This window comes from Coturnix japonica, chromosome 3 (assembly GCF_054131305.1).
Source record: "Coturnix japonica strain WE chromosome 3, WE-NBRP24, whole genome shotgun sequence".
NCBI classification, from domain to species: domain Eukaryota; kingdom Metazoa; phylum Chordata; class Aves; order Galliformes; family Phasianidae; genus Coturnix; species Coturnix japonica.
The window spans coordinates 101,575,500-101,598,813 of NC_140665.1; the positions used below are offsets into that span (position 1 = coordinate 101,575,500).

The 23,314-nt window shown below is 42.7% G+C and overlaps 1 protein-coding gene across 15 annotated transcripts in view; it reads left to right on the top strand.

Annotated features, from left to right (window-relative positions):
• PKHD1 (PKHD1 ciliary IPT domain containing fibrocystin/polyductin) overlaps positions 1-23,314 on the top strand; it is a 192,379-nt gene that overhangs the window by 94,443 nt on the left and 74,622 nt on the right. For 13 of the 15 annotated variants that reach the window (XM_085544296.1, XM_015859836.3, XM_085544295.1 and 10 more), the window contains 4 exons: positions 8,454-8,631; positions 9,120-9,315; positions 17,596-17,661; positions 19,409-19,528. In XM_085544296.1, coding sequence (XP_085400422.1) covers positions 8,454-8,631; positions 9,120-9,315; positions 17,596-17,661; positions 19,409-19,528 — 560 coding nt within the window. Of the gene's footprint in view, positions 1-1,409; positions 1,453-8,453; positions 8,632-9,119; positions 9,316-15,962; positions 16,003-17,595; positions 17,662-19,408; positions 19,529-23,314 lie in introns of those variants that run through there. The other 2 variants (XM_085544302.1, XM_085544303.1) reach the window with 2 other exon arrangements.

Genomic DNA, 23,314 nt, shown 5'->3' on the forward strand with positions numbered 1-23,314 from the left:
GAGGGTTGTTAGTTACAATAGTATGGTTAGGTTCCAGTTCGACTTGATGATCTTTAAGGTCTTTTCCAACCTGAGCAATTCTATGGTTCTGTATTGACATAAGTGTCTGCTGCTCTCTGCATGATGTCTTTGGTCAGACTACTTGTTCTTGCCCAGGCAGCTCCCAGGCATGGAGAAGGATAGGGACCATTTCCACTGAGCAATTTGGGTGTAGTCATCAGGGCTTTGAGGAGGAGAACTCAGCTGTATGGACAGCTATAGAAAGTACAAATATCCCTTGGCCTCCAGGCCAGCAAACTCTCTTTGTTTTAATATATTTACTAAGTTAGATAATGGCTGCTCATACTTAATTTATTTTTCTGAGGTTCTCAGCAAACTGCTTACTGGTGTTACCTTGGTTTTCCATCTATAATCTCGGCCCTGTCTGGAGACAGGACATTACATTGTTCTTTGTACAGCATTACATTGACCTTTAAGTGGAGGTTGTGGTATACTGCTATTTTGTCTCTGTTCAGCTTACCAGAGGGATACAAATGGGCATTTGTAGAACAGGGAATATGGCTCAATGAGGTCAGGGTGAGATTGATGGCTGAGCCTCAGCCACAGTCAGAAATGTAGTGGGTGAATGGGGAACTTTGCCAAGATCTTCTGACTGCCGAAATATAAAATAGATTATGGGAACACCTTTCCTATGAGGAAACACAGCCTTAAAATAATACCAATACTTCTAATTTAATTAGAGTTTAAGTCATGGTCTGAGAGTGTTTCCTTTTATGCTCATTGTGAGAGATTCCCCCCCAAATTCCCAAAGAATGGGTGGTCATGAATGGATTGTTTTTTCAGGTCTTCAGCAGAATATTTCTGGCATCTTATTTCATTTCTATGCTAGTATCATAAGATATTGGGTTTGTGTATTGTATTTTCTACTAAAACTAGTTATTTTTTCACAATCCCCATCTCATACAATTAGCAGCCATGTGGTAGGGAACATATAATAACTTCATGATGTGTTTAATTAAAAGAAAACTTCCTGTCATTCTGTTGTAGCCACATCTTTCTTACCTACCTTGAAAGGTCTTTGTGGTCTTTCGTTTTGCTTTTCTTTGTTTTCTGTAAGGTAAATGTAGACAGTTCACATCAGCAAGCCTTGTTAAGACTGACCCAGATCACAACATAAGACTTGTTGTTCTATGTGATTATAGATTACTATCACAATGATGGCATCAGAAAGTGGTACAAGAGAGATAGGAAACTCAAGAGCCAGCTTTTGTAATTGGGAGATACACAGCTTTCTTGGCAACTAGATAATTGCTCTTCTGAAGTAGATGAGATACTAGCTCCCACTTGATTGTGATAACACCTCTGTTTATATACTGACATAAAAATATTATATTATTTTTTTTCCTTAGTAAATGACCTTGGAACCCAAAGCATAAATGAATGAATCACTTCACAGGTGAGAGCAACTGCAGTAAAACAGTGATGTAGCTCCTTCATCATTCAGAGGGCTCATTCAGCACTCAAATGTTACTAGAATGATTTGGCAGGTGAACATGCCAGAGTGAATTTGAATCAAGCCAAGGACATATAAACTTAGATATCAACCTGAAGAACATGTGGTCACCATGTGGACACTAATAATGTGTCATAGTACAGGTAATTCCTCCTTGCATCAAAAGGTGGCTAAGGAGTTCTTAAGGGTTTCTCTACACTACTTCTGTTTGAGTCAGAGCATCCTGTCTGTGCTGCTTCCATATCCTCTTGCCTGAGCAGTTCCTATCAGCCAAGTCACTGCTATCTTAAGGTGACTGTATGAGGCAGGAGCTGGTGGAGGAACAAGGTGGAGAGTGAAAGGAGCTGGAGGGTCTGAAGGATGCAGGTCATTTAGTAAACTATGACATGAGGATGAAAGGGTGGAGTAGGAAAGGAAAGGGTGAATTTTGTCCAGATGTATTTGAAGAGTGTTTGCAATAAAAAGGGAATCGTTTGGAATTAGTAAAACAAAACATGACTAGGAGCAATTGGCAGAGGTTGAGCAGACAGAAGAAGAAAGATAGGCTGGGTGACAGGAAGGTTTTCCTTACAACACCGTCTCTTGGACTCATCTCAATAAAAGGATGAAAGCACAATTGCTTGGATTTCTGTAGTTTCTGATGAGCAAAGAATTAAATATAGCTCTGGAAGTAATCTTTCCATGGTGCTCTACCAGCCCAGGGGTACGTGACCTGTCAAATCTGCAGCATGCTACTTCCAGGTTGTGCTTCATTAGGCTCCTAGTTGTTCCTCCCCATCGGCACTAAGTCCCTGCAGCTGGGAGGATGAGGGGCTGTGAAAACCATGGGTGAAAAATGGGATTTGGCCCATAAGTCCAAGCTTGAAGAATCGAAAGCATGTTTGCTGACCATCAGACTGAAGTGTCAGCGTAACAGCATCCTCACTTTGCTATGAACTCACTGTGAACAAGGAGATTATTTCAGGCAACAGCAATTAAATAATTGCTCGGTAGCCCTCTCTTGGTGCAGGTCTCTGTGCTCCTGAATAACAAGTGTGAGGGTCTTGGTGTGTTTCTTTTGAGAAGTCCTGGTATGGCAAGGTGGATGGTCAGAGAAGCAAAGAGCATTTGATGGCTCTGTTTGGGAAGGAGTTTGGACCAGATGACCTCTAGGGATCCATCCCAAGTTCAGCCATTCTGTGGTTTACTCACACAGGAGGGAGTATAATGTAGTTACTGCCTCCCTATCTTGAATTGCTTCACTCAACAACTTCCAGGGCCCAGGAATCCATTTCCAAATCTTCATTGCTGTGAGTGCCTCCTCCACGAAGTCCAGTTGAAAGTTAAACTAATGTGTCACTTAAACACTCTTTAAAGAGGGCTTTTATGTCTTTTAAAAATGTAATTGAAGCTTATAAAAGTCTTTATAAATTTATATGTGGGAAAGTTATTGAGTACTCTGAAGAACAGCTTATGCCATGGCACGGTGCAGCATGGCTGCAGGCTAGATACGGCTGCTCCAAATGCCACCGCTACCCGTATTATAGAGAAAATATGAGTCTCTATTAATATTAAAACAAATTTTCATTAAAAAATTGTCATAACATGATTAAGTGACTTTAAAAGTTTCTTCACATTATGCATAATTTTTACAAGAGGAGTGCATTGGAATAATCAGCAGCCAGACAGCACCTTGTGGCCAAGGGAACTCCAAGCACTGCAACCTCATGTACCAGGAGGAAGTTTGCCTCTTGTTCCCTTTCATTGGCTTTCCCTTTCTCCCTGCAGAAACCTGGGACTTGCTCAGCACCAGTCACGTCGTTTGAGCCTTTTATTGTTTCCCTCTTCTCAGTCTGCTGCAGAGGAAAAGATTAACTTCTTCTTTATAGCCTTAATTCTTAAATCTGGTCTAATATCCTCTCCTGTAGTGCATGCATTCAGTTGCTGCACACCCAGCCGTTGCTGATGGGTTAGAGTGAAAAGAATAGCATACCCCCTACCTCTGGGTCTTTGAGTCTTGGAGAGAGTTCAAACAGTTACTCTTGTTTTGCTTTTCCTTTGATATTTACTTACTGTGGTGCCTCCAGATGAACACCCGCCTGCTGTGAAACACCCTTACTGTCACCATTGTTTTTTACTCAGTGTGTATGTGCTCAGTTGCTTTCTGGTAGTATAACCTCCCTGCCTACATGATAGGGTTCCCACATGGGGCAGCATGTGTGCTCACTTGGCCTCATGGAACAGCTTTTCTCAGTGGCATAACATAGAAGGCAGATATTTGAGGGTTGGTTGTAAAGTGTTTGGACCACCAGCACATCATTTAAGCTTCAGAGCTTCATCTGCACAAGCTCAACAAAGAGAGATTTGCTTCCCAGTGTAGGACCTCCTGGTGTTTGTCCTGGACCTTTAAGCGTTAGCAAGAAAGCTGTAACCTGTACAGGCTTATGAGGATGCAACACATGTCCTTGAGCCCAGCCCTCAGCTTCGCTATTGTCTCCAATGTTCCTAGGTGCAGAGGGAGATACTTAGCACCGAGGCAGTGTATGATAGCCCTGTGCTTTCTTTGCCTGCAATGAAAAGCTATTTGGATGCTTCTTATGGGCTGGATAGATTCTTGCTAGTCCTGCATGCTATCATAACCAAAGAATCATTAGTTCAAAAATTGCATTAATTTTTACAGGGTTGAGTGTGCAATGAGAGTGCTGTAAAAGCATGCTCCAAGTGCACACATCCAAATGTTAAGATGCTTCAGAGCTCCACCTGATGTGGGATAAGCGGAGTGACTAAGCTGCCACCTGCAGGTCTTTGCTATGCTTACACTGCAGTTCCAGCTGTTTGCTCACCTGCCATACTCCAGCTCAGAATGCATTCCTAATTTTAGTTCTCCTTAAAATATCAGCCTGTAAATTATAGAAGCTGGTGGGGGGACTGATCCTAGAACAGGAATGGGTTAAGAAGACTTGAAAGGTACCTTAAAAGGTGCCCGCTTAGCTTGTCATTCACAACCCTTCCAGTTGCTGAGATCTCAGTTCTTCTGCACTGCAAAATCAAAAGGCCTATCCCATAATAGCCACTCAGGATTGGGGACAATGATCTCGTTAGTTTTCTGAAGATCTCTGCCTACAAAATCTCATTGACAATAAGGACTCACAATACAATTCAGGCTTGAAACAAGATTTTCCTTGACAAAGATACATATATTTACTGAAAGCAGATGAAAATTCAGATTTTTGGCGATTAAAGTGAAACGAACTGTTCTTGGGCCTAGCATCAAACATGGGAAGGGTTTGCTATGGCCATTGTTTGGAATCAGCCTCCATTTGGCCGACACTAAATTGGACTGTTGCTTATAAACATTTGGTGTCCTGTTTGAAGTGAGATGCTGTATTGTTTCCTGTTTCAGGAAGGGGATAATCATAATGGATTATTACACAAGTCTATCAAACAGAAAGTAGTTAGAGCTTAGCACAGCGTCTGCCTTCGTATGCACAGATACGGGCCCTTAGGATAAGGAAGCTAACAGTAAACATAAACAGGAGAGTTAATATTTGTTCTGCTTAGTGTTGTTGATTGGTTTCACAAATCCTTGGAGGGCCATCTCTGCCGAACAGTGGTGCACAATGCACTTGAGCTACGTTACGTAACAGTTTGTACGATTACCATTGGTAAACTGTTACTCAAACTGTATGATCTTATCTGGAAATCCTGCCATATTTCTAGAGCAAATTGCTCCTTAATTGAAACCTGCTTCAATATAAAAATACAGCCTTTTCAATGAGTCATCCTTTTTTTTTCTCTCTCTCTCTCTCTCTCTCTTTTTTCCCCCCTCTTACAGTTTGTAAAGGCTTCCAGCAGTTTAAAGCGAGGGTTAATTTTGCATTAAGACCATTGCCTCCTAGTTTCTTTCAAATAAAGCCAGAGGAAGTTCAGGGGAAGGCTCTTTCCTCTGATAATGAAGCTCTCCATGTTAATGATGCGTGCAGGCTCCCTCAGATCCTCTGAATTAGAAATGCTTGTGTGTGCGAGCACTACTCTGCTCCATTAACATTAAGGAGAGGTAGATTGGTGGCTATTTAGGGCACAGTGAAGTCGCTGGCTATTTAGGGCAAATGGAAATGGTGCTAATTGTGGCTGGTAATTCCATTAGTAAAGTACATCCACTTTGGTGTCTTTTTGGCAGATAGGTGAAAAAAACAGCAGAATCCTTTGAAGGGCAATGTAGTGTCGAGCTCATTATTTCCTTGTATGAATGTGCAGAATTGCATTTTTCATGTTCCCTCCAATGTTTTTGCATGTGTGTGCTGGCTCCATATCAGGAGCAGGACATGTGAAAAGCAAGAACGTGGTGTTCCAGGTTAAGAAAACCCCAGGTGTTTCAGGCCATGGGATGCCAGGTAGGCTTTCTCTCCTGTTCCCTTTCCTTCCAGGTCATGAACAAACTTACCAAAGAAAGTCAAGGAACCCAGACTACTTTACTGTATGCATGAAAAACATTTTCTTGAGTAAAGTGCTTCAAGCAGTCTGATCAGGCTTCTCCAGCCATCATAGAATGGCTTGGGCTGGAAGGGACCCCAAGGATCATCAAGTTCCAACCCGCTGCCAATGAAGAGTAAAGAGCAAAACAACAGGGATTTACATTGCACAGGTGATGGGTCAGACTCTCTGTCACTTCCAGTGGCATTGTATACCTTGGTAACTCAATAAGACAATTAATTCCTGATGTGCAAGATAGTTTAAGTTACACCATACCATGTTTGGTGTGCTACTGCTGCTAAAAGTGTACTCCTGAATACCTGTGTGGGTGCTGATAACTGTGGCAGTAATGTGCTTGTTGTCATTTACTTGCTTAATTAGCAGCCTAATATCCTGGTCTAGCTAATGCCTATAAGAGGAAGTTTATTAGTAGTACGAAAGCAGTTTAAGCCTTATAAACTCCTTCCAGTCAGTTTCATTGGTCTGCCAATATCTTCTGGTTGAGTGATTCTTTGCTGATTCACACTTCCCCTGTTTCCCACTGCTGTTTCTCAGCTGAGTGTTTCCAGGTAATCAGAAAGTCCTTTGCCAACATGACAGGCACCAGAAATGCAAAGCAAAATCAGAAATGATTTGAAAAGAGGAAAAAACAAAACAATCTGCAAGCAACCCACCTCCAAAATGCCTGCTGTTGTAATTATTGTCCCCTTAGCTGCAAGGTGAGAAGGAACAAAAGAGCCCCAAAAATTACAGGTATAGTAAATCTAACTATGAGGTGACATTTGCTTTAGCATTGTCTATCTTGAGAAAGAGGCCTGCATCCAGTCTGGAGCACTGAGTAACATGCTAAGTTACCTAGTTTTGGTGTAATACTCTGAGTGTAGAGTGAGAAATACTCCTTCAGATATGCTAAAAAGGCTTTTTATTTTTAGCTCAGTGTCAACTCAAATGCCAAAACTAAGTGGACTAAAGGTGAAATGGCCAACTCGCCTCCATTCTGCAGCAGCATTTGATTCATTCGTAAATCTGCTGCATCCATCTTTATGGCAGAATCATGGCCCTGGGGTACCTTGGCAAGCCAGCAAGGTTTCTCCACAGCTGAGAATGAGATCTGAAGTCCTGGGACATTTATCTCTAGCAGTTCCCCATGCACAAAATGTAGAAGAAACAGGTATGACCTTAGTTCAGTGCCTAACATTAAGAGGTAGATTCCAGCTGCTGTTATGTCATTCTTCCTATGTCTTTCATATATCACTTGGACCTGGGTGTTGTGCACTAGTTTGACTGAAATGATATTTTGACACCTTCAATCTTGAAAATCAACTCATATTTAATGGAAGTTGCATGATTCTGTTACAGAATAAGCCTGTTCTGGTTGCTTTACATGTCAGCTAGGAGATATGGTTTAGTGGTTTTCTGTAGGTATAGTAAAGGGAGGATGGTTGGACTAGATGATCTTGTAGGTCCTTTCCAACCTTGTGATTCTATGATCTATGATCTATGAGTGAGGTTTTCTGTGGTGTCTTCTATGGTGTTTTCTATGTACAAAGATATTCCCAGTCTTAATTCTGGAGGCAGAGAAGTAGCACAGTGTAGCTAACCAGAGAATCATTTCAACCACAGTTTCCATCAGTTTCAAGACTTGTTGCAGGAATGCAAGATGTTGAGGACTAGAACATGTGTCTTCGTATTGAGGCAGTTTCTAATCAGATGATGAATCAAACTTGAAGAGACAGTGGATATTCAATGTCTGAACATCAATAGAGTTAACTGCCTTTTATCTTCATTGTAGAATCATTCAGGTTGGAACAAACCTCTCAGATCCCCAAGCCCAACCCCAGCCCACCCCCATCCATGCCCACTGCCCACGTCCCTCAGTGCCACATCCCCACTGTTCTAAGACACCCCCATGGATGGTGACCCCACCACCTCCCTGGGCAGCTGTGCCACTGCATCAGTGCTCTTTCTGAAGAGAAACATTTCCTGATATCCAACCATATCCTTTGTGTAGTTTGTTGATTCCTGAAAGCTGAGTATTCTGTATTTTTAGACATTATGATATACCAGAAAGTATCTCGGGGAAATCAGCAGCCTTCCTAGTAAAAATCTCTAAAATCAAGGTCAGTTTAGCAGTATTTGGGAAAAAAAGTCCACGTGCAGGAAAATGGTGGATTTTGCCCCTGAAGAGGAAGCACTGTAAAATTTTTGCCATACTCAAGACTTGTAGTTTTGCCTGTTCCAGCCTCAGTGCATGATATCATTACTACTGTTGATGGGTGCTGCTGTCACTGATACTGTTGAATTTGTTCCTCTGGGTAATCCAAGAGTGGAAAATACTAGTGAAAAACAGTGCTAAGTTCTCATTTGGATGCTGATAGACAGCATATGCTTACTACAGTGTTCAAATAAAAATTAAACTATAAGGGTTGCAAAATGACAGATATGAGTAACAAAAAGGGATTGGGATTCTATTTTTCTTTTCCTCCAGAAAAGAGGCTCCAGAGATTCCCTATAATTTAACAGTGACCGACAGCAGGAATAAGACAACCACAGTCAATTATGTCCCTGACACTCTCTCAGGCTCATATGGCTGGATGTGTCTCCTCCTGGATAAAGAGACCTACACACTGATATTTGACAACCCTTTGGTCAGCAAGCAGCTCCAGGTAACACAGACGTTCTTTGTAATTTCTCAATTATATTTAGAAGAGATAATCTTGCCTTCATCTTTCTGGGTGGCCAGAGAGAAAATCTCTTTACCTTTATAAGCAGAGCTTAAATATGATGACCTAATCTTGAAGCCCTCAGAAGTAACTTGGAGTAGGAATAAGGTTTTGGGCATAGTAGATTAAAGTTCAGTGTGGTGTGAAGAAATTAATACAATTGATTCTGTGATTCTGTAATTCATATTACTTAAGACATCACAAAGCATAGTTTTCAGGAGGTATTATTCCTCTGTATCTTTTAAGGTGACAAAGGGAGTTGATTTTATCTGCATTCATCATCACCTACTTAATTTTACCTACTCAATTCCAGCGATCTCAATGCGTATTGTTCAGAAAAGTCTTTTGCCCATGTGGAACACCATCCCTTTTATTCCTCTTACACTCTGTAGAACTATAATCAGACACATGTATTTTGGTCCCTCCTCTAGTATTCAGTCACATTTAGCAACTTCGCAGCTGGGAATTACTTGCTGGTGGAACACAAGGATCTTCCTGCCCAACTTGAGGTTGCAGTGTCCTGTGGGAAAAGGACTGGACAGCCTCTCCAATCTCTGCCTTCCTATGGTCAGCACAGGAGCTGTGACTGGTATCTCGACAGCACACTGCGGAAGCTAACCTACTTGGGTAAGTATGATGGTAGAGCCGAGTCTTTTCCATTAAAGCCACCGGACTCTATAAAGCCTTAGCCATGAGGTCTTGCAATGTCCTTTCAATAAGTGAGCAGTCCTTCAATAAGACCACTGAAATAGGTAAGTGTGTGTACATCAGGTCAGTATCCATCTGATGCCCATTCTATCAGCAACTGGAATGTGTCATTAACAGTGCCTGATGTGGCATCAGTTGAATTTCTATTGGTCTTTTGGAGTGGGAAAAGCATTAAATGCCACTCATGATCTCTGGTGACAGCTGGTCCCATATCACACATATGATTTATAAACCATGTATAGTCTATCCAGGATGAGCCCACTGAAGGTATTAGGATTTCTCTGTGCAAGACTTTTTCCTTTGATTGTGAACTTACAAAAGCAGCACAGACTTTTATGTTTCAGAGTATTGGATTTGTACATCGGATCATGAAGCATGGTGGTATCTCCTTTAGAAATTTCAGATATTTAATGATATTTAATGGAATTGCCAGCATCTTCAAATTTAATTTCTTCTTTTATAATATGGGCAGTTTCTGTAATTACTGTTCTCAAGCCAGTTCTTTTAAAAAGGTCTAAGTTCCATATGTAAAAGGAAAAATAATGATCATTGTGATCAATAATAGCAGAATCTGGAATCACAAGGGCACTTCAGTGAAGTGAAGTTCATGAAGCATAGCTTCTGCATCATTGTACAAGAAAACCAAAATATCAAGATGCTGATTTTCACAGGAACAGAAAATTTTGTCACTGATCTGATCAGTTTCTTTTATGAACTGGTCTTGGTTTATACTGCTGAGATAGAATGCAAATGGATTTCTCATGTGGGATCTACAGGGAAACATGGCTGGAATGAAGGTGGGTAATCCACTAAGCTTGGTCTTTAGTAGCAATGAAATAATTCAATGTACATTTCAGGACATATGAGGAGGCCTGTCCCTTAACATCAGTTTGAAGGCTCACACTAGTTACGTCTATCTCTGGTCCTGAGGCCAACTGGCGTTGCACAGCTTGTGTCCATACAGCTTAACATTTTCTCTCTTAAAACAGGCTGGATGCACCCAGGCTTCAAATTAGGAAAGATCTCTGTCCTCTGCAACTCTCAAATCATAATGGTCACCATCTGGGAAAGTGCATTGGTCTGGGCCAAAGCTCTGCCAGGAACTTGGCCAGCAGTATTGCCTTATAGAATATTGGGAGCCAGCTTTTAGTCCCATAACTTGGCTTTATGTAGTCTGCTAGTACAGCTGTTGAGCCTAACTCTGGTCCAAGATCATGTTAGATATCCACTACAAAAAAAATATGAGTTCGTTTTGTTTTATTTTGGTTTTAATTGTTTCAGTTTTCTAACAGCCCAGATTTGTTCTTTCAAATACAATAATCAACCATATTCAGTTTGGTTATGCTGAGCTGCACTTCCATGAACTGAGCAGCATGGGAAAGCTCAGAAGGTATTTCTTGACCTCTTACAGTTGCTGAAAACAAGGGGGATGATGGACTTGGCAAGACCAGGGAAAAATGATCAGACCAGTGCTTATCACTCCTGCATCATAGATACATTCTTGTTCCTCATCTGCTTTCCTTTCATTTGATTCCTACTGTATGAAGAGCTTGATGTTATTTCTCATTTTAATATATAGAGAAACAGTCAGAATACACCAGGGAAAATTTATAGCAGCACCTAACATGTATAAGTCATGCAGTGAACATTTTCAGCCTGGGCTAGCAGTGAGATCAGTAATTCAGCACTGGGGCTAATACATAGCACTGTTGGTAGGGTAAAAGTGTGAAAGAAAGTGGATGGATTCCTAGCCCTGGTGTGCCATTTAATTTCTCTCCTAATCTCCTGTGTGCGGGCTGAGGGTGAGGATAATTTGCCATCAGAGCAGACTTGGCATGTGGCATTTCCATCACTCCAGGTCCTTAGATGATGGTCAGGCATCCTTACAGAGAGGTACTCTCCAGCTCTGTGAGAAGCTATTAGAATCCTTTTGGGCTGGGATTCGTGCTCCACAGGAGGTTGGAGAAGATGACCACAATTGTCCCTTCTGGCCTTGGTATCCTATAAGGTCCACACAGTGACCTGGGCAGGACAGCACTTGGCGGTCTGGCCTTCAGAATGCTTTCCCACCCAACTCTGCGCACTGTTTTTATTTTTTAGTTACATTTAACTATATGAAATAATTGGCCAGCTAATTAATCCCGTTTACAAGCTTTGTCGGATTCTTCAGCTGTCAGTCATGCCTGGGCCTGGGGCCGGCGTTTAGTCTCAGCTCCCTCCTTCATGTGACTTGGTCTCCATGGCTACAGGCTGCATCTGCTGACACCCCACTCTCTATTTACTGCTTAATTAAGAATTTCACGCTCAGCCCTTATCTGCTGCTAAGAACAAGAACACACTGTTAAGAAACTCCAAATTTAGGCTGCAGCACAAGGAAAGCATTTCTTGTAGCCCTGCCTGTGTGGAGCCTCTTTAACTACCCTCTTGGCAACCGCGCTGCCACCCTTCAATCAAAAATCATTAAATGGGGCAGAGATAATGAGCATGTAGCATATCAAAAGGAGGATGTTTGCTCGGGCTAAGGAGGAAAAGCTGTAAGGGCCCATAAGCAGCCGCCACTTCAAAGGGAGCAGGGGCTGATAAAGAGTCATTTGTTCCTGTTTGACTTATGTAAAAGGTCTGGTATGTTGGAGGCCCGTCTCGCAGACGCGGGTCCCCCCTCTCGGTGCTCGTGTGTCAGCAGCCAGGCAGCTGGGCCCAAACGCCATCAACCCAAGCATATAATCACCCGACCCCGCACCCACAATGGGCACTTGTAGGGGGTGGACGGGGGACAATGGGGACACAATTATTGCAGCTGCTTCGGGAGGGCCATCATTCTTCCAGCAGAACGGCGTAGGCCCTGGCAGGGTGGAGGGGAGCGCTCCGGCGTATTATTCATACTCTGACTTTGGGAAGCACATCGCCGCGCCTGTGGGGTTTCGACAGCTGCTTGTGTCCTGCTTCGTCCTAATAATTGTACATTCTGTCAGGGGTCAGCTTACTTTTGACCCCTCTGCTTTTGTGCCCGCTGGGACGCCTTTTAGGGTGAACGGCAGGGAAGTGGCAGGGCTGCGTTACATCCAAAATTAACGTCAGTAAATACGGATCAGATGCCAGCTCATTCACGGGCAGGCTCCCAAATTCACACAAGGGGGGAAAAAAAGATGGAGGAGAAGGGGAGGGGAGGCCCTATGCAGGAGGAGATATTGTCATTCAAATGAAGCGGGCAGCTGAGCAAGGCCACCTTGGCTCATGGATGACTTGGGCGATGTGCATGCTCCCCCACTCCGTCCAGAATTGCCTACTGACATGCAAGTGTTTCTCTTTGGAGAGGAAAAAAAGAAGCCAGATACAAAAGACAAGAAAATGTACCGTATGGAGAGGATTAAGGGAGTTAAGTTGCCTTGATGCGTTGCTTGCTCACACTTTTGTAAATGAGGCTCAGGCGTGGGACCATGCATGGGGTGCTGAATAGGGAGGAATCATTGTAATGAGGAGCATTTCTGTGATGTGGGGCACTTCTGCTGAGATCCTGCTAACAAAGGTGCCTGCTGCTACCTACAAACGTCACCTCTGTTAACCAGTCCCTTTAAAAATAATCATTTCAGACCAAGAAAAGAAATTGACATTCAAGGAGGGAGAGTCCAATATATCTGCTATGCTGAGTGAGGGGAAGTGAGGACTTGGGCCATCTTGATCTGAGGAATCTGGGGGGGAAATCCAGTCTCTTTGACACCACCAGCTTTGCTCTGACACTGTTCAGTCTTCGTAGCATTGCCTTTTTTTCTCTGGGACACCCCATGTTGTGACAGAGGTGTTCCTCAGTGATGGGCTTTGAACTGATGTGTGGTTTCCCACTGAGACAGGGGAGGTTTAGGTTGGATCTTAGGAGGAAGATTTTCACCCAGAGGGTGGTGACACACTGGAACAGGTTGCCCAAGGAGGCTGTGGATGCCCCATCCCTGCAGGCATTCAAGGCCAGGCTGGATGTGGCTCTGGGCAGCCTGGGCTGCTGGTTGGTGACCCTGCACATAGCAGGAGGTTGAAACCAGATGATCATTGTGGTCCTTTTCAACCCAGGCCATTCTATGGTTCTGTGATTCTATGATTCCCAAACGCTGTTTCAGGAGTACGGCCTTCATGTGGAGTGACCACGCAGTATCAAAAAAACCCTTCTTGTAACAGGAGAGGTGGAAAGAAACATCACACTGTGGGACATCTGGGGTATTTTTAGGAGAAATGTCCTGTGTAAATGACAATAATAACATTATGAGCTTTTTAAGTCTGTTACAAATACGAGCATATGGTACCACAGCATGGGACTGCTCCTTGGTTAAGGTCTCTGGGCAATACTGGAATTGGCTGCGAACCAGAGAGATGTTGCTTCCTTTTTGTTCACGTTTGAAGTGTTTATACCATTTTCTTTTGGAATAAAACAAAGCGGTGGCTTGCTCCATCTCCCCATCCCATTTTTGCCTTAGACACAGCTTTTATGGAGACAGGTCGCCCTGCTGACTTTGCTCATGTGTGAGTTGTTAAGAGGGCCCGAGGCCTGATCTTGTGTTACTGCTGTGTCAGAAGCAGGTCTGCAGTTTCCCTGGTTGTTCAAAAAAGATACTATTTGATTACACTTACCGTCTTTTTAAATTCCTAGAGGATGATCTCACTTCCACTTTGCTCCGTGGGTTGTTGTAGTTGCTTCGTGTAGGAGAAAAACAGGCCCTTAAGAATGTTTCTAATATTAAAATACAAGGAATAAATGTATTTTTTCTTCAGCCTTATTGCTCAGGGACAAAGGGGAATCCTAGTAGAAAGGCTTGAAAATGGCATTCATATTTCTTTGAAGGCACTGATATCCAGCCTGATAAAATTCACCCTACATCCATTGTTTTGGATGGTCAGTTGTATAAATAAGAAATGCCTCCATCATCCTTTCAGCGATGGTCCCGTGAGTGTGTGATGTTTGTAGCAGGAATTTCATGGCTTCATCTCCATCACTAATCTGTCTCTATTTGCCCAAATACTTCTTTAAATTGTTTCTCAGTGCAGTGTCCCCAGGATACTGTGCTCCTGGGCATCTCCTTGAGTGGTCCCTAGCAGAGGAAGGGCAAAAAGTCCTATCCCAGGTTCTCCAGCTTCTAGAGGTGTGTCGTACCACGTTGTTGATTGTGGTGTCTAAGAGTTTTGATTTCCCTGTGATATATGTTAGCCCAATTGATGTTAAATAGCACAGAGGTGCTTGTTATTTGTTAGTCAGGCTATTGGAGCCATTTATCCTGGTTTCAGCCCTTCCTAATATCCACGGGCAAAATTCCCTGTCACTGCAAAGCTGATAAAAGACCAGGTTGCTCCTCCTTCGTGTTCACTCAAGGAGCCCTAAACCAGAGAAAAGTTAGTCAGGAAGGCCTATATTTATGATTCACAGCCCAAGCATCCAGGAAGAGCTGTAATAAGGCAGAAAATTGATGAGCCTTATAAAGGTTTTATACAACTAAACCCTGGAGCCTTATAACTGCATTTTGTGAAGAGTCACCTTAATTCAATGTTTACTAATGACGTCCTTTGTCTGTATTTCCTATATCTCTTCCTGTCCTGTGCAGAAACATTGATAACGTGCTCGATAGCAAAATGAAAAAACCAGGAGAACTATGTCACCGTGGGCTTGACTCAAGACCTGTAACCTGCTTTGATCACTTTTCAGGCAATGGAATGTGACAGGTTCATGCTCATTGCACTTTATCCCAAATCAACATTAAGAATTGTGACAGCAGTGGGGCTGGGGAGAATTCAGCCCCACATTCCTGCAACTCACATGGAGGGTATAGATGGCCTATAATGGCTTGAGTTGTCGTGCTGTGTGGTTGGATAACACCTCAAACATGAGAAGTTTTTGTCTCTTCCCAGAAAATAGCTGTACCTAATTAACCCTTCACAGGTCCTTTCTTTACCAGGATCTGAACCCTGGTATGAGGTCTATGTAGGATACTGAGCAGATTTTTTGTCCCCTGAGGATTTAATTAGAAGAACAGCTTTTCACTGAACAATAAAAACATTTTCTATTAGACAATTGCATCATAGTGCTGGAAAAATCAAGCAAAACCTATTCGTCAAGAAATAGGATAGTGTCAGGCTTGGTTCTCTCACTTGTTCTGACGCTACTGTGAGTTGTTGTAACACCTTTGGTTCCAGATTTGCCCTCCTAAAAGTGAGAGGAGAAGGAAGGACACCATGAACCCTGAAAGAGGATCAAACTTGGCCCTCCAAAGGAAGTCAGTTGTTTCTTAGTAGCCTCTTGATGGCAGATGGTGGCTCTGAAGGTGTGACTTTCTTTCCCTTTCTAGTCTATGTAGCCTAGAGGAGGAGCTCTGCCAGGGAGATTCATTTCACCTGACACCTGTGTCTGAGTTGTCTAAGCCTACCTTGGTTCTCCTCAGTAGTTCAAAGAGAGACAGAGAGGATTCTCACTCACTACAGCATATCTCATCCCTAAGGAGCATGAAAATATGGATGGATAGCTCTTTTGAGTGACCTTCAGTGACACCATGAGGGTCCAAGCTGACTAACTTGTCATCATTTTGAATTAGGTGAGACGTGTGCCTTCTGCAAGGGTTAATGTTGGAAGAGGTAAGTACCCATAGACGAGTATTGTCTAAAAGCTGAATGAACTATAAACCAAAGACTTTAAATGAGTATCTGATCCAGCAGGTGGCAACCCTGCCCGTAGCAGGGGGTTTAGAACTGGATGCTCTTGCAGGTCCATTCCCAGCCCAAATCATTCGATGGTTCTGTGTTCCTATGGCCTTCATGTCATTTTTCACTTCGTGGCCACCCGAGGACATGGTGGTGTTCATTTTGAGCACCATGTGATGTTTTGGGGCAGATTGGCTTGAGTGAACGTGGGTTAGACCACAGCTACCACTGGGAGAGAAGGTGTCGCTGAGGAACGGGGCTAAGGCACCTGATTACTAATTAATCAGATATGAGAAAAACCTCATGGAATCAGTTTCTATTTAATTATGGAAGCCTCATTTGGCATAGGAGCATATGCTGCTAACTCAATCGAGTGCTTTCAACTGACATCAAATAGTAATTATCGGAAAGAATCAAGTTTTTTGATTATTCATACTAATTTATTGAACACTTAAAATTAATGAACCTCAGTTATTTTAAATTTGCTCAGCTGCACTGGGAGAAAAAGAGGGAGGTAGGGAAGGGCGATTCTCACAATTTAAAAGTACAGAGACTTGTTTAAAGATAAAATAAGTAAATTACAACACGGCATGAAATCCCTTCGGTGGGTTGATACGTGTGCAGGAAAGTTGGCTTAGAGTGTTCTGGAATCGAGAAAAGTTCTGACAATGGCTTTATTTATACAATTCTCCTACTATCCAAAATTCTTCCAATGGCATTTTAGGGTCACCAGAAGGGGCTGGGCAGTGTAAAGGAGATTTATCTGTTTGGCAGAGTGCTTCTATTTTAACCTACGATTGTTCCAGTCTGGTGACTGAAAGGAAGTGTCTTTATATGCCACTGGAGACGAAGAAGAGGTAGCCTTTCAGCTGGCTCTGAAGCAGTTTTCTTCTGCTCCTCTTAGCTTGCTTTGCATTATCCTGACCCCTCTCCTGCTGACAATATACTGGCAGAAAGGTTACAACTGTGATAATTGCTTCTGACCTCTTTTCACAGTACAGAACACAGGGTCCCTGTCTTCAGTCTATAAAGTCTGACTAATTAAAGCATCTCTTTTAGATGCCAGATTTGGTGGGGGGAGGAGTCAAAACCAAACTACAAAACAAAAGCTGTAATTTGTTGCTTGATCCAGTTAATACATTATGCATTCAATGGTGTAATATTGCTTGTGTTAGTGGAACTGCTGTGGATTTATAGTGGGATAAATGAGATTCATGTTCCAGCCTAGAATTTGTGATTGTTGAATGTTTTCTTTTAGCTGTTTCTAATGAGTTGTCTTGAGACCCTTAATATCTGCAAATTAAAATGCAGTTGTTCACTCCCTTCTCAAAATACAAAAAGAAAATCAAAGACAAAAATGAGTTGGAAAAAAACCCATATAGTTGTTCCTAAAAAGTCTTTGTCATTAGAAATGTAAAACGTTGTCAGAAAGCCACATGTAGCAATTTGCTTTGCTGCAAATGTTTGTTGTTGGTTTGGTTCATTTTTAAGGCCATGCTGTAACTCCCTGCAATTCTCTGTGTTCAGTCACAGGAGCTGACTTAATTCAGTTCGAGCTGAAAGAGAAGGAAAGAGCCCCTTCACCTACACCAGGTGCGTGAGTCTGTGTCGGAAAGGTTCGATCTGGGAGTCGCATCATTTCCTTTCTACTACATGTTCACAACTATATTGCTGCATTTCACTTCAGTGTTTTGTACATCTATCAACCCAACAGGGGCTCTTGGCATTCATTTAAGCATTTCATTGAGCCGTATCTACCATTGCTCATGATAAATGTGCAATTCCACATTATAAAAGACCATAAACTTTTGTTAAGAAATGCCACAGAAGATCAGGAAGGTCACGGGAAATGTAAGAGTACAGTGTATTGTAGTGCTCTGCAGTCATCTTAGTGTAATAGTCTGACATTACTGCACAGTTATACATCGAGCCAGACAGCATAATACACCGGAGATGGGGGAGACCTCCAAAACTGGATCTGAGTTTCATAGCTGCCCTGCTGTTTATTATCAACAATAATCATTTATGGAGCAACAGGGCTTAGAGATTTGTTACAGAGCATTTTATACCTGAACAGATAAGTAAAGGAATACCCAGCCTTCAAGAGCTGATCCCGAGTTTCATTTCACTGTATGCCAGCAACAGAGTTTTTCTTCTCCGTAGTGCTCTTGAGTGGTTTCTCATCCACTGCATGTAGACAAGAGGTTGCCTCTGTTTTCAGTGATGTCTGATGAATCTCCTCTCATGATAAAAAAGTTTCAGTCAGAGGTAGGTGCTTGCAGAGGCCTCCAGAGGGAGGCCCAGTCTGCGTTAGTCTGGGACATGAGAAATTGTGTGTGTGCAGGACTTCCCTGAAGGCTTTCCTTCCTCTGCTGATGGCACAGCAAGCTTAAGCAATTAATTTGTAAGACTGGCTCATTAGCTGTCTAAAATGCAGGCACAAGTACCTACACTTTGTGAATTTTATTTCTCCCAGTGTTTTCCTGATGCTGCTGAGACTCAAAAGTTTCCCTTTGGGTTAAGCTGAACATTAAAAATAAAACTTTGTAGGAGTTGCTACGTGTCCCAGTTAAGCTGGTGTTCCACCACAGGTCTTTGTTACCACATGCACAGCATCGCTTTTCTATGAGCTAAAAATCTTGTGAGAGTTAATTACTCATTTACAAAAAAACTTGCATAATTTAGCATACTCCAGGAAGTCAACCTGCTTTCTACAACACCGGTGAAGAAAAACATGTGAGAAGAGTTGACATTTTTTTGGGTAGAGTTCTTTGACACTTTTATCATCTGGTGTTGCCACTAAAGAAGAGGTGACTGGCTTGTGTCTTTGCTTGTTCATTTTAACTTTGTGTTCAGAGTGCTCAGAAGCCTTGGATGATGTGAGTAAAAATAATCATAGAATCACCAAAAAAGACCTCTAATTAATCCAATCCACCTGTCCACCTACCACCGGTATCTCCCCACTAAGCTGTGTCCCTTAGGACAACATCTAAATGTTCCTTGAACACCTCCAGGGACAGTGACTCAACTTCCTCCCTAGGCAGCCTGTTCCAGTGTCTAAACACTCTATTTGAGAAGAAATGTTTCCTAATGCCCAACCTGAACATCCCCTGATGCAACTTGTGGCCATTCCCCCTCATTCTATCACTAGTTGTGTGGGAGAAGAAGCCATTCCCCACCTTGCCACACCTCCTTTTAGGTAGCTGTGGAGAGCAGTAAGGTCTCCCCTGAGCGTCACTGACAAAAGGAGGATGGTAATGCCACAGATGCTTAACTATCTTAGAAATGATAACACTCTCAGCTAGTGAAAACAGTAATTCTCTCTGTCCTATTTTTGTAGATCCTTCTGATTCCGTCTTGAAATGGTCCCACCCAGAGACATGGAAGGACGTGGAAAAAGGCTGGGGTGGATTCAACGGCAGCATCCCAGGTCCAGGAGAAGACGTCATCATCTTACCCAGTAAGGACGGAAATGATGGTGTTTAATTTCTGTAATGGTGCTTAGATCTCTCTACATTAGTACAGATACAGCACGCGTTCTTTGTCACGAAGGTCCATTCTAGTGTATGCAGCATCTGATCACGTTGGTCACTTGACTACAGTAAGAAGTGTGATTTTTGGAATAGAATAATATTTTCTGCTTACACATGCATGTAAACACACAAAGTGTTACTCGTGCTGATGTTTAGGCTTAAATATATTCAAGGACTTCATTTTAGGAGCAGAATCATGGGTCCCAGAGTTCTTATCTCAGCCTACCTCTCTGTGTTTTGTGCAGGGAGGACGTTTCCCATTTCCTCAGTTGTACCACCTTCCATATTATTTCTTATTGTAATTCTTGGTGTCAGTGATGACCTCTCAGTCCATTTTTCATGAGTGCCTCCCAGATGTTTCACTTTCTGTCTGTTTTTCAGCCTGAAACTTCAGTTACATTTAAATACTGACTCAGTTTACAGTTTTATTGCATGAATGCGCTTCTGTATTCTAACAAAGATGTGATGCAGCTTGCAGCAACATTTGGAGGAGAAAACTTGTGATAACCTTTTTACATGAAAGCTGACCCTGATCTGGTCAGGAAGTTAGACTAGATGAGCATTTGAGTTTCCTTTCACATTGAATTATCTTATGATCTTCTGAATGCTGTGAATCTGACATACTCTGGGACCTGGTCCTTCTCGTTTCTATGATGCCTTGTAAGTCTGTGTGCCTACCACAGTTCCACATCTGGAAAGAGGGGTAATGCTGCTCCTCATCCCTTATTCTTCCATGTGTTTTTGGCATATGAAATCAATGTGGAAAAAAGTTTCTGTTGTTGTGTGCTGACATTTTGGTGGGGAGTATAAATAGCAGTTTGGTCTTAATTACGTATCATTAAAAACAAGTCATCAGTGTACTAAAAACAGTCTAACAGCCTTTAGACTTGTGTGTCTGGGAGCTAAGTGCTGGGAAAACTGGGAGGGAAGAGAAGAGGTCTCAATGATCTATAATCAGTTTGGAGTTTCTTGTTTGCTGAGACAGTTGGAAAGTCTGAAAAGGCAGACAGAAGGTCTGCTGATCTCTCCCTATACTGCAAGATCGGCATGTTTGCTTAGACCTTCTCAGAACAGCTATTTGTCCTTTAGAGCTGGAAGTTCTTTGGGGAGATCTTCCAGTTGTGAGGATGATTGACAAGATCAGTGGTCACAAGTAGTGTCAGGTAGGATTTAGGTTGACTGTTAGGACGAATTTCCTCATTGAGAATGTGGCCAAGCACTGAAATGGGGAGTCCATTACTGGAGGTGGTTTATTTTGAAATATACTTACTATTTGATTTTTTAAACCTAAAAATGTGTCCCCAATGACGCGTTTGCCAGTTCTGTGGTGTGGAGGTCTCAAGTGTCTAAATTAATTTACTATGATTGGTGTTTAGGCACTTAGTTCTTATCAGATGACTTAGTTCAAGCATCATAAAGTGCATCCTGGTCTGCATTTCTACAGACCACATTCAGGAGTACCTGGAGAGAAGAGCACAGCTTGCCATTAATGTATGTCCTCTAAACCATTCTGTGGAGGTCTGTATCTGTTTCCTTTGTGTGTATATACAACACTGATATGAAGAAGCACAAGGGTGCCAATGGTAGTGGAGGCCTCTGTACTGATGTTAATTAATTATAAAGAGTGTGCTCTGACCATCACAGGAAGCAAACTGCAATCTACACAGAGATAGGAGATGATAGTAATTAGAAAAGCTTGGCTAAAGGTTTGGAGTTTCATTGTTCTGATTAGATTAGCAAAGTCGAAACTGGTTGCTGAGGTTCTGGTGGTCCTTTGCCTCATTGCAAATTCACCTACGAACAAACCACTTCTGTGTTTCCTGCAAATGTCAGTGTAATCCTCTTCCTAGAGTGTCTCATTTTGAGCTTCCACGTGAGATATTGACTGTGGCCTTTGCAACATACCACAGGGCTCTGTCTACACGACTAAACTGTGCCTGAAGCATCGCACACTGCCCACAGCCCAGCCCAACTGATCTAGTTCTAGAGCTGGAAATAAGACTGCTGCATCAGCTTGCTGATATACCAGAACTAATTAGCTCTCCTGAGAGGCAAAGCTCATTAGCTTAGGCCTGTTGCTGTGCAATGTGGCCTTACAGTCTTTGGGGTCAAAATTTAGTGCCTGAGTGGGATTAGACCCTGGGAGCTTGCAATTCTGAATTGCAGTGTTCAGCTCCTCAGAGCAGGGTGCTCCACTGCGGGCAGTGAAACTGTCTGCTCTTCAGAGGAGCTTTATTGGGTAGAAAAAGCACAACAAAGTGTTTAACAGATGAAAAGAGGGAAACGAGATGTAAAAATGGTAGGATTGGTGAACAGGCGTAGACTGTGTCCATCTTACTCCTATCAGTGATAAAAAACACTTTGGCTTCTGTCACTACAATTGAGATGTGTGATTAGCAGATGTGCAGAAACCCTTTTCCTCACCCTTCCATTTTTGGAACTGATCTTCTGTTTTAGCCCAAGAATATCAACACAAGCATGAACACAAGTTTGTCCATCCTGAACATCTCTTGAGAAAGAACTAATCTATTGCTCATCTGTCTTTTCTGATTACCCTCTCCTTCCTTCCTGCTTTATTTCTCCTCTCCCTCCTCATTCTTTTTGGCTTGGAGATGTTGAAACCTGTATTGATGGTGGGAGTCGATGGTGTGCAATGTCTTAAATTGGAATCATAGCCATTATTGGTGTGGCAAGTGCACTGTCTGGCTCAAATGAAAGCACCTAAAATGTGATTAGGCAGGAATTTTCAGTCCATTTATCATACCTTGCTTTGCTGCCACAACTGTGTATATGAGTTTCTGGTTGCAAGAAATGTGAGGTCCTTGCTTGGATCCAGAATTTAGAATGAAACCATTAAGGGCTGTTTAGTCATCGCATTTTATGCATGTTTCCCTTCCCCATTTCACATAATGATATGCTGCTTTGGATCCCTCTGTTTCCCTCTGCTCCAGCAGAGCTGCCTAGATGAGGGTGCCCAGCACCATGGCCAGGGGCTGTGGGGGATCCCCATTGAGAAGCCTCTTTTAGCTACTCCTAATTATCTGTTCTGGAAGCTATCCATGATGATTCTCAGCTTGAAAGCCAAGTCCTGGGCCTGTTTCTGATATTCTCTGCATTACTGGGTCTGAAAGAACCTGAAAGAACAGTTTTAAACAAAGCAAGTAATGGGTGTTCAGCTCTTATTTCTAGTGCAAAGAAGTGCAGTGGGGGATGTTGGTCTAGGCCTGACACAGTGCTGAAATCTCTGAGCGAATCTGACAGGTTGGAAATAAGGATGAATAAGAAGTTCCTCTGGTTTTACCCTGTTTGAAAGCATTGGTGGAACTCAGAAGATCTTGCAGCAGAGGTGGGTCCCTCCTGTGAAATTAACTTCTAGTGCTGGACTGCTGCAAGTCTCCTCAGTGTCTGACTCCCCTGCAGGTCTAAGTCTATTCCAGCTGGATAACTTTGGCTGCCTGAATGTGCATTGTATCTCCAAACGTTCACCCTCCAGAGCTGCAGCCATCCAGCAGCAACTTCTTACATTCACCAAACAGGCTTCTGCACCTTGAAAAACAAGCTGGAGGAGTTTAGTCATGCTGGTCTGGAAGCATTAGCTTCTCAAGCCCTTGGATTTTCAGGGCTTTGGTTTATGGTTTTCAGTGTGACACACTCCTGACGCAGCGCGCTTGGGGTTGGAAGGAGAATGTGTTATAATTCCAGCCGATGGAATG